At 38.2% G+C, this 12,174-nt stretch overlaps 1 protein-coding gene across 1 annotated transcript; it reads left to right on the plus strand.

Moving 5' to 3' along the window:
• Positions 1–6,006: 6,006 nt before the first annotated feature.
• LOC106867416 (small integral membrane protein 8) lies at positions 6,007–8,702 on the plus strand. Its single transcript, XM_014912285.2, has 2 exons — positions 6,007–6,337; positions 8,531–8,702. Exons 1-2 carry the CDS (start codon positions 6,203–6,205, stop codon positions 8,687–8,689), a joined length of 294 nt encoding a protein of 97 aa, XP_014767771.1. The 5' UTR covers positions 6,007–6,202; the 3' UTR covers positions 8,690–8,702.
• The last annotated feature ends 3,472 nt before the right edge of the window (positions 8,703–12,174 follow it).

Genomic DNA, 12,174 nt, shown 5'->3' on the forward strand with positions numbered 1-12,174 from the left:
AATAAGGGTATGGCTGTGTGGTAAAAAGCTTGCTTCTCTACCACATGGTTTCAGGTTCAGTCCCACTGCATGGCACCTTGGGCCAGTGTCTTCTAATATAACCTCAGGGCAACCAAAGCCTTGTGAGGAGATTTGGCAGATGGAAACTGAAAGAAGCCTGTTGTATATATATATATATATATATATATATATATGTATGTATGTATTTGTGTCTGTATTTGTCCTGCCACCATTGCTTGACAACCGATGCTGGTGTGTTTATGTCCCCCGTAACTTAGTGGTTCGGCAAAAGAGACCAACAGAATAAGTGCTAGGCTTTTAAAAAAAAGTCCTGGGGTTGATTTGTTTAACTAAAATCCTTTAAGGCAATGCTCCAGCATGACTGCAGTCAAATGGCTGAAACAAGTAAAAGGAAATAATTAAAAAATAACACCTATCGCTGTTGCCAGTACCGCCTGACTGGCCCTCGTGCCGGTGGCATATAAAAGCACCCACTACACTCTCGGAGTGGTTGGTGCTAGGAAGGGTGTGTGTGTTTGTTTTTGTGTATATATTCGAGGGAGTGAAGAATTCAAAAGAAGCTATGTCCAACCACTTGTATGTGTGTATATACACATACACATATATACAAGTGTGTATATATATAGCTGAAATTTATACAAAAACAAGACAAAAGCAGGTGTATGAACAACAAGCAGGTGTATTAGTTTGACACTCAGGAAAATGAAAATATATAGGCACAGGCATGACTGTGTGGTAAAAAGTTTGCTTCCCAAACACATTGTTCTGGGTTCAGTCCCACTGCATGGAACCTTGGGCAAGTTTCTTCTGCTGTAGCTTTGGGCTAACCAAAACCTTGTGGATGAATATGGTTGATGGGAACTGAAAGAAATCCATCATATATATATATGTATGTTTGTGTCTGTGTTTGTCCCACACCACCACTACTTGGCAGTTGGTGCTGGTGTGTTTATGTCCCCGTAACTTAGTGGTTCAGCAAAACAAACTGATATAGTAAGTACCAGGGTTAAAGAAGAAATATTTGTTCAACTAAAATCCTTCAAGGCTGTGCTCCAGCATGGCTGCAGTCCAATGACTGAAACAAGTAAATGATAAAAGATGTGTGTGGGTGTCCACATGAGAATAAAACTGGAGATTTGGTTTCGAATTTTTATTTTAATAACATTATAAATTACAGAACCCTTACATGTGTTTCATTGACGTGTGCTGTGTGGTAACTATTGTAAAGACAGTTGCATTATTACCCTATAACACCAGATCATCAGAAAAAAAAAAACAACAGTCATTTACTTCATTGTTGGTTACTAACATCACTTGATTGGCTGATACAAGCTGAGAACACCACCACCACCACTGCCAAAGCAATTATCATCATCATCATCATACATGTGTGTGTGTGTATGTGTACATATATGTATGTATGTATTTCTTTTACTGGTTTTAGTGTTTGGTCTGTGGTCATGCTGGAGCAGCACATTCTAGAGTTTTTCCCCCCATCAATGTAATTTATTGAATGATAAAATTCTTCTGAGTTATATCCCTTTAGAGAGTTACCTCTCTCCTAAAGACTTCTATATTTACACCAGTTTACACATATGCATGTAAGCCAGCGAGGTAACTTCTACATGATTGTACGATCCGCTAGAAATAGCAACCAAATCTCTATATTTGAAAAAGAACCCCCCCCCCCCCAAATATTACTAACTTGAATGTCTTGGCCAATAGGTCCACTTAAGTCAGAACTGACTGGTGGCTAAATAACAATAATAATACATATATATAGCTTTAGGGTTTCCTGTGCTGCTCAGCGCAATGAATGGCAAGCTTTCTCCACCAGGTCCAGTTGGTGCTGTTCTTGTACGTCCATTCTTTGTAACGGTGACTGTCTTCAGATCTTCAAATGTCCACCACCAGGTGATCTTCAACCTGCCGCTTATACACCTACCGGAAGGTGGTAGCCAGGTCATGGATGTTTTCGAGTGCCGCTGAGCAGCAAGACGGAAAATGTAAGCAGCCATGTGGAATCGGTGCTTGCTCTACTTCAATCTCTTGCAATTGTCATGACATCCCCCTGCCAACATTTTCCCCCCTACTGTGCATGCAACACAACTACTTTTCTTCTGTTCCCTTTCATTCTCTGCCATGTCCGTGATCTCATGAACTAAGGATAAAGAGAGAGACATTTGCTCTCTAAAAAAATACCTCTTTTTTTTCTGTCACATTGGAAACTCTCCCTTTAACTTATGAAACTTTGCACTTGGCCTGAAAATACAATTTTCACTGATGCATCTGCCATCTTCTATCACTTAGAATTACTTTTATATGATATATATATTTATATAAAGTAGTTGTATACTGCCAACTTAACGTGACAGTCCCAATAAGGGAATATACTACTGCTATTTAACCCTAGGAAGCTGGACCGCTTCCTGTTGGCCTTGACACATTTCCTGTGTCCTTATCTTTGCGAGGGGGAGACAAACTCCTCCACCCAGCCTAGCCTGCATTCAGGGACATGTTTCTGAGTCTTTGCTCGTCATCAGCCTGAAGTAGCACGACTAGCTGTTTGAAAAAGTCTGTTTACCTCTCGCAAAGAAATACTATTTCAGTGAAATACATTCACTGGTTATATAATAGAATATATATATATATATATATATCTTGTATCTCAGGAGGGTCATTGTGCCAATGATAACAACACACACACACACACTCTTTCTATTTCACTTTATTATTTATTTGTCAATTGCTAAACCATCCAAACCAATTAACTTAACAGTTGTTTGATTAATCTTTCAGTCAGCTAGTATTGTCAAATCCCACCATTTGTTACCATTCGCGATCTCATCAATGACATACCCTCTCTACTTCTTGTCTTCTTCTGGTTTTGATTGGTGGACCCATCCATCAATTGAACAATTGATTAGTTAACTGGTGGATTGATGGACTAATCCATCAATTGAACAATTGGTTAGTTGACTGGTGGATTGATGGACTAATCCATCAATTGAACAATTGATTAGTTGATTGGTTAAGAAGTTAACCAATTGATGAATGAATAATAAAGAAGTGAAATGGAATCAGTGCATGTGTTTATTTATTATTAGCATAACGATCCTCCCAAAATACAGCAAAATACGTTTCAACATAAGAGTTCATGTCAAGAATGTTGCAGTTGAAATACAAAGACTCTGTGTGTGTGTAGAAACATAAATGGCAACTATATCTGCTGTATGGTGATAGAGCTAAGACACTTGCTGAAGCTCAAATTAAATGTCTACCTGCATTACGCATTAAAAATATATGAACGATGCTGGGGAAACAGTGAACATGTTTCAGGGGTAGGAGATCTCACTTTTATTCCCTCTCCACTCTTCTGATTGTGTTCATTCTATTGACGATGATGATCTTCCTGTGTGAGTGTTCGTACTTCTGTGAACTTTATTAATTAAAAAAATGTTTTTTACTTGTTTCAGTCATCTGACTGCAGCCATGCTGGAGCACCACCTTTATGTTTGTGATAACATACAAAGTGTCATATATTTATTGTAAGCAATACTGATTATTATACAGAATAATTCAAAACAAATGGTACATGAAGAAAACACACCTGTGAGTGTTGTAATGAATATATTGAAGAAATACAGGTGTAACATGAGAGGTTAACTCTTCAAGTTTCCAAATATGGGTGCCCTTTGCCACATGGCAGATGTCTACACAATAGTCTAGTTCTTGTCACATATATGCCAGCAGTGTAGCTTGATCAATTGGGTTGACCATGTCGCCTCTCCACTGCTTGGACTCTTGTAAGTCCTGTGCAAGTTAGGGTATGAACACCTTATTTTTCAGATACCCCATAAAGGAAAAAGTCACAAGGTGTTAGGTCAGGGTGTCCAGACCCTCAGTGGTAAATCATTCACCCTAGCATGGCTAATGCAGCACATTCTGGAAGATGCTGGCTGAGGTAATTGTGTATGTATCTATACCAATGTAGAGAGGCCTGCGTAATGAAGCTGGGTACCCCTTCTAAATGGACAGCATTGTACCATTCATTTTGAATTACCCTGTATATATTTACACATGCACATACACATCACACACATATAGTGTCTATATATATATATGTATGTATATATATAATATATATATATTTTGACACTTTCAAATAAGTATCTACAGTTATGTGTTTCTATATTTGACAGTATGTGCAGAAAATTGTGTGTGTGTGTGTATATATATATATAATAGGTTTGCGTGATGTGTTTCTTAATACACATTTGTATAGTTATGTCTGCATGCAGGTTGGTGTAACATACGTCTGTATATAATATATGAATATACATAGTATATCTGTGTATGCATGTTCATACAACATGTAAGTGTATATATATAATCTACACACATGGTAATAAACCATATCTCAGTGTCACTAATCCACATAAAACTGATGTTATCTTCAAATGGTATCAAATCCCTATTTGTTTGTTTTCATCTTAAAGAAAATTTAATAAAAAATTTAGTCTTGCTAATTAATATATTTTGTTGTTTTATCATTTCCTGACTGTATAGTTTGCTAAGTCCTACAGAGAACAGCTATTCTGTCTGTCTATCGAGGTGTCTATGTACATCTGTCTGTCCTGAATGTTCTTTTTGGTTATGTATGAAGAGGCAGCCGCATAACAGATTACATCACTCAACACTGAGTTGTTGGGGTTTTTAATTGGCACAAGCATGGCTGTGTTGTTAAGAAGTTTGCTTCCCAACTATAGGGCTTTGTTTTCAGTCTCACTGCTTGGCACTTTAGGTAAGTATCTTCTACTACAGCCCCATGCCAACCAAAGCCTTGTGAGTGTGTTTGGTAGGTGGAAAATGTGTGGAAACCCATCGTGCGCACACACACACACACACACACACACACATATATATATATATATATTAAGATCTAAGGATCAAAGTATAGGAAGTTAGTAAGCTTCGAGTAATCTGTAGAAGGTATATTTGCAATCAAATCTCCTGTGAGTTAACATGGGATCACTTGACGACAATGTAAACTTCTTTTGCTTAAGGTATCTTTGGCCCAACGAGTAGCTAGCTGAATATCCCTTGTTTGGATAATTTCCACTTCCAGGCTTCTGCTAGCTATGAAACATATGTAACCTGGATTTTACCTACTCCATTCCTTAATTTTGGATATATACACACTCATATATATATATATATATATATATATTTACAATTTGCAGATTAACAAGGCAACCAATGGTTTCATGTGGAAGAGACCTCCACAATGTCATATGGGCCACATGTCTTTTGTATCTTTTCGGAGAGGCCTTTCACATAGGGTAGACAGACTGTGAGCAGTTTATCAGTTTCATTGTCTCTTTTCTTCTTAATTGGAGTGGAGAGTATGCTTTTGGGGTAGTTGTTGCTTAATAGATTGTTACTGAGCTTGATCACTTCTTCGTGGTGGGTATCACGATCGCTACTTATATTCATTGCTCGATGTTTTAGGCACTGGGCAATCCCTATGGATGGTGGGAGTTGAAGTTGAGATATACTTCTTGAAAATATAGACAGAATGGTCAAGTATTAGAAAGGCTAAAGAACTCCTTTGGTCATGAATGACCATGAAAGTGCACTTAGAAAGTTCCCCTCCAAGGCACAAGTCCAAGCAAGGTTGTTTATGGAAGACCAACAGCCGCCCCTCTCTACGCCACCGATGTTATCCAAAAGAAAGGCAAAGGCTGATACAACTTGGCACCAGTGACGTTGCAACTAATTTCTGCAGCTGAGTGAACTGGAGAAACGTAAAATGAAGTGTTTTGCTCAAGAACACAACACACAGCCCGACCCGGGTATCGAACTCACTACCTCATGATTGTGAGTCCGACGCTCTAACCACTGAGTCAACTTCCTTTAATCACAAATCCGTTGAAGATTGACGTTATGTTAAACAACAGAAGTGGTAAAATATTTGACCATCACAAATAGCTAGGAATCGAAACCGGACTACTGAGTTTCGACAATCAGGATTTGTGTTAGGGACCAGTGAAATATGCGGTCATAAAGCCAATTTGACCCCTAGCTTCCACACACTGACCCCGAAACCACCCACTCATCCATTCAATGCAACCCAATATAACATTCAGTCCATGAGAGTTATCTCCCTTGACATGCTAACATGGCGGAACCGAAGGTGAAAGCAGAGACGACGAATTCTTCATCGAAGGTTAACAGTTCCTCAAGCTATGGCTGGAGGCAGGCACCGACCACAATGTTATTTAGAATCACCAATTTTGAATTGTTCGTTAAACCTGTGAGTATTTTATTCTAATCTCTGTTATTTTTGTTGTTATCAATTTTAACTCTATCATTGTTGTAATATCGCCGTTGCTGTTTGATCCAGCATGCACTTATGATTAAATACATTCCTCTCGAGACCATCCTGACATTATTTATTTACAGATATGGTCTGTGTAGAACTAACAATATCCAGTATACTCTACTCGTCTGCTAGGCGGCATATCTACATGTGTTTATTTATCTTCGTTCTTCTTTAAAAACCTCTGTGTATATGTGTATATCTCTCCTTCTCTCAACCTCCGCAGTCACCGTTCGTAGAGCTTTTGCAAGGTAAAGAATTTGAAGTTATAGCGCTGAAAGCTAGAACATACATCCCGTCTTGTGCTTAAACAACTCTGCTAGTTTATTATTGCCCTGGCTTGCTACTCTATCGAACTGTGATAGGGCTGAAAGCTAGACTTCACCTCGGCTGTATTTGCTATGTGTGTATTGTGATACTAGCATGTAAACATGTACGTTTATACAGTATATATATATACATATGAACACGTGTGTTTCCGGACACGTGCTTATATGTAGGAAATAATCTTGTGTTCATGTTCGTGTTGAAAATGAATGAAAAGAGAAATAAAGAAAGCTTCTAACAATGCAGAAAGTTAAAACAAAAACCAAAAAACTTTACATTTTGGGCGCAAAAGTCTCTCTTCTGAAGGAAACAGTCGAAGAAATGTGTATTTACGCAGATTTTGTTATTTTTGACAGTACAGTTTAGATATTAGTGTATATATTGACCACTATATATATATGAAGCCAAGAAAAAAAGTCACAGGGATTTTGTGGGGCGGGGGTTGTCCTAGGAGGATTTTGTCGGGTGGGGGAGGGGACGTTGTCCTAGTGGAGTTTTGTTCGGATCCCATAAATTAATTGTGAATTTTTTTCCTGGCCAAAATTGTGGCTTTGTTACTGTGACTATTACCGGTCAACAGATATGTGTGTGTTTGTAACTTACGTAGCAGAAAGAAACAGGGCAAATTTAACGATTTCTATGTTGATTGAAAAAAAAAATTATGAATAGCCTTAATCGATTTTTTAGTCATATTGGATTCTCATCAGGTGTGTCTACATCACTTGACCAATCCCAGAAACAATCTCTTTATATACACAACAAATCCAGATGTTTCAGAAGCTACTGATATGTATACTGCAAATATTTAACACTACACACACAGACACATAGATAGATAGATACATACATACATACACACATACATACATACATATATACATATAAGTATGTTGATGCAAACAGGAAAATTAGAACTCAAAATATGAGTATATATATATATATATTTTTATCAATATTTAGCAAAAGTAAGAGTGACTCAAGGGCCAAGAGTTTCGTGTTTGAGTTACTCTGTTGCTTGTGTTAAATCATCATCATCATCATCGTCGTTTAACGTCCGCTTTCCATGCTAGCATGGGTTGGACGATTTGACTGAGGACTGGTGAAACCGGATAGCTGCACCAGGCTCCAATCTGGTTTAGCAGAGTTTCTACAGCTGAATGCCCTTCCTAATGCCAACCACTCCGAGAGTGTAGTGGGTGCTTTTACGTGCCACTGGCACAAGGGCCAGTCAGGAGGTACTGGCAACGACCTCGCTCGAATGTTTTCTTACGTGCCAGTAAAGCGACGCTGGTAACAATCACACTCAAATGATGCTATTTACGTGCCACTGGCACGGAAGCCAGACAGCTGCTCTGGCAATGATCAAGCTCGGACAGTGCTGCTAGTCCTGGGATCGATTTGTTGAACTAAAACTCTTCAAGACAATGCTCCAGTATGGCCGCAGTCAAATGACTGAAACAAACAAAAGAATAAAAGAACATGTATTTATGTGTTTTTACATTCACACGATGGCCTTCTGCACAGTTTCTCACCATCAAATTTACTCACAAAGCATTGGTCAGCTTGGAGAGCTTGAGTAAAAGACATGAAGCACCATACAGTGGCACTGAACCTGACACACTGTGGTTGGAAAACAAATTTTTAGCCACATGCTCATTAATAAATGCACAGGAAAATAAAACAAAAATTAAAGAAAAATGATACATAAATTTTTTTTTTTTTTTTTTTTTTTTTTTTTTTTTTTTTTTTTTTTTTTTTTTTGCTATTTTCTCATTATTTTTGTTTCAATTGTTTCTGCAGAACAAACCTGTGATGTATGCTGGAATCTCCATGTTTGTTGGTTGCGTGGCTTATATAATCTTCATGAACATTAACGATGACAAAAAAAACAAGACCTACGTCTCTGTTGCTGAAGATGGATCGTTAATAAAAAGACAGCGGACTTCTCGCTGGGATTAATTCCTAAACATCATTTTCGGTTTCTTTCTTTTTCTTCCTGTTTGTTTTTCTCTGGTTTAACCCTTTGGCATTCAGGTAACTTTGTCATTGCCACATTCTAGCCTTTCATCATCTGACACAAGATCCCCTCCTCCAATGCTCCCTTCCCTCTCAAAATTCCTTGTCTTGCAAGTTACTTGGTGACCCTACCAGTGCTGGTGCCACATAAGAAGCATCCAATCCACACTGTAAATTGGTTGGCATTTGGAAGGGCATCCAGCTGTTAAAACAATGCCAAAACTGACTCTACCTGTGTTACTGCTATGTAAAAAGCACTCAGTCCTCTCTGCAGGGTGGTTCGTGTTAGGAAGGGCATCCAGCTGTAAAAACCATGCCAAAACTGACTCTACCTGTGTTGCTGCTATGTAAAAAGCACTCAGTCCTCTCTGCAGGGTGGTTTGTGTTAGGAAGGGCATCCAGCTGTTAAAACCATGCCAAAACTGACTGTACCTGTGTTGCTGCTATGTAAAAAGCACTCAGTCCTCTCTGCAGGGTGGTTTGTGTTAGGAAGGGCATCCAGCTGTAAAAACCATGCCAAAACTGACTCTAACTGTGTTGCTGCTATGTAAAAAGCACTTAGTCCACTCTAAGGTGTGGTTGGTGACAGAAAGAACATCCAGCTGTAAAAAACCTGCCGAAACAGACACAGTAGCTTGGGTTGGTCTACTACTTGGCCAGCTCCTGTCAAACCATCCAGCCAGTGCGTGCATAGGAGGCAGATGTTAAATGATGATGATGATGTTTTGAATTAATTGTACATTATCTCATGGCTTCAAGATTTTGATGGTGCAATTGTTTATTTTTAGAATGATATTGTAGGGTAAATGAGAGAGACCAGATCCTGTCAGTTTGAATATGAAATAGGTAGAATATTTGGGTAAGATGTTGCCAGTTTCAATGCTAAAAGGTTAAAGATTGTTATTTTTGTTTGTTGTTAAGGGTAGTTGTGAGAAGCTTGATCTAGTCAGTTTAAGTATAAAACTAGTAGAATGTTTGGGCTGGATGTGGCTAGTTTAAATACTAAAGGGTTACCAGTTTCAGTCAAACCGTCTAACCCATACCAGTGTAGAAAGCAGATGCTAAAAGATGATGGTTATGATGGTAATGACGTCTTCAAAATTTTGAAGCTACAAGATAATACATGACTATACTCGGAGCAATGAGAATAAATAGGCATTACTGAATAATCTGAATGTTAAAGGTTATATTTTGACCATATAATCATCAGCTTCAGTAACCCTTTTGAATGTATTTAATACATGTGTTTCTGGCAATTATGTCAGTAGTTTCTTATATATCTTCCTCAGTCAAAAATATTTCAAGATATAAATGCTAAAGCAAAATTTAGCCCTATGCATAACATTTGTCTAGATGGTCGCAAGAGAACCTACATACAAGCAGAGAGGAAGGAGAATGATAGATAGATAGATAGAAGGGGGGGGGGTAGGTATGTAAGGAGGAAATACAAGGCAGAGATTGATGAGTAGAATGGGAGGGAAGTTGTTAAGCAAATGAGTAGATAAGTAAACAAATGGATGGATAAATCAGAAAGGTAGAAGATGGATGGAGAGAAGAAGAGGGAGTAAAAAAAAAAATGGAAAGTAGGAGAATACAGTAGAAGCAGAAAAAGAAGGGGAGGATGAGAAAGAAGAGGAAAATAGAGAGAAAAAGAAACAGAGTGGAGTAGATGGGGCTGGTTGTGGGAGGGAAGGGTAGAAAAAAAACTGAAATAAAAGCTGGAAAAGATCGAAAATAGGCCAGAGACATGAATGATTCAGTTCTTTGGAAAAGAGGAATAAAAAGATTAAAAAAAAGAGGAGGAGAGAAAGGAGCAGGAGTTGTGGAAGAATGCAGTACCGCCTGACTGGCCTTCGTGCGGGTGGCACGTAAAAGCACCCACTACACTCTCTGAGTGGTTGGCGTTAAGAAGGGCATCCAGCTGTAGAAGCTCTGCCAAATCAGATTGGAGCCTGGTGTAGCCATCTGGTCCACCAGTCCTCAGTCAAATCGTCCAACCCATGCTAGCATGGAAAGCGGACATTAAACGATGATGATGATGATGGCTTCCATATCAATAGAAATGTATTTGACCACAATTGTAATTCTAGTGACTTGGCACCAAAAACAGGCAGGTAGATAAGATCAGTATAGGTATATGTGTGTGTGTGTGTGTGTGTGTATATGTATATATATATATATATATATATATATATATATATATATATATATGTCAGTAGGTCTGAAGTGGCCTACATAAATGTACATAAATACACACATATTCACAAAAGTGTACACACATACATAGAGGTAGGCATAAACATATGTATTACACATATACATCTGTATCGGCATATTAAGACGTATTATTTGTAGAGTAACAAAGCATGTGAATAGACAATGCGAAATAGATTGCAAACCAGGAAAATGCTGCCAAAAAAGGAGGTTTTAAGGTAAATGAATAAAAAGATGAAATAAAATAGGATATAAATCAATAAATGAAGTAAAAAAAAAAAAAGAGGTGGAATGAGTTGAGAAAGGAGGAGTTATGAGGTAAGCCATTACATAAGAGAAATAAGATTTGGAGATTTGGATGAGGAACTGGTATGTATCTTGGGTGCAGAAATATATAATAATACAATATGACAACAATAATATAATGATTTCTTGATATACTGCTATGATGATACAATATATAATACAATAAATTAATTATCTGCATTAACAAAATACAATTTGGAGAATAGGGTCATTGTACATTTAAAACAGTGGAAGCCCAGTGGTTAGGGTAGCGGACTCGCGGTCATAGGATCGTGGTTTCGATTCCCCGACTGGGCATTGTGAGTGTTTATTGAGCGAAAACACCTAAAGCTCCACGAGGCTCCGGCAGGGGATGGTGGCAAACCCTGCTGTACTCTTTCACCACAACTTTCTCTCACTCTTACTTCCTGTTTCTGTTGTGCTTGTAATTCAAAGGGCCAGCCTTGTCACACTGTGTCATGCTGAATATCCCTGAGAACTATGTTACGGGTACACGTGTGTGGAGTGCTCAGCCACTTGCACATTAATTTCATGAGCAGGCTGTTCCGTTGATCGGATCAACTGGAACCCTCGACATCGTTAAGTGATGGAGTGCCAACAACATTTAAAACAAAGAGCAATTTTGACATACTACATCATACATGTAGAAACGGAGATAAATAGGAAAGCATTGACGGAAAATACTGTCATACTTTATAGAATTCCCTACAGAAATAGACAATTGATTATAGAAGCAATATTAATATCCGAACACAAAACTATGGTGAATGCAGAACATACATACATCATGAATACTAAAATTTTGATGGGAAGGTCTATATAAACGTAAGCTGCACATTATAAAATAGGGAGCAGAGAAGCCAAAAGAACTCCAAATCCTGTAGATCAGGCTGAGTTAGGCTGGAAAG

This window comes from Octopus bimaculoides, chromosome 22, assembly GCF_001194135.2.
Source record: "Octopus bimaculoides isolate UCB-OBI-ISO-001 chromosome 22, ASM119413v2, whole genome shotgun sequence".
Classification (NCBI taxonomy): Eukaryota; Metazoa; Mollusca; class Cephalopoda; order Octopoda; family Octopodidae; genus Octopus; species Octopus bimaculoides.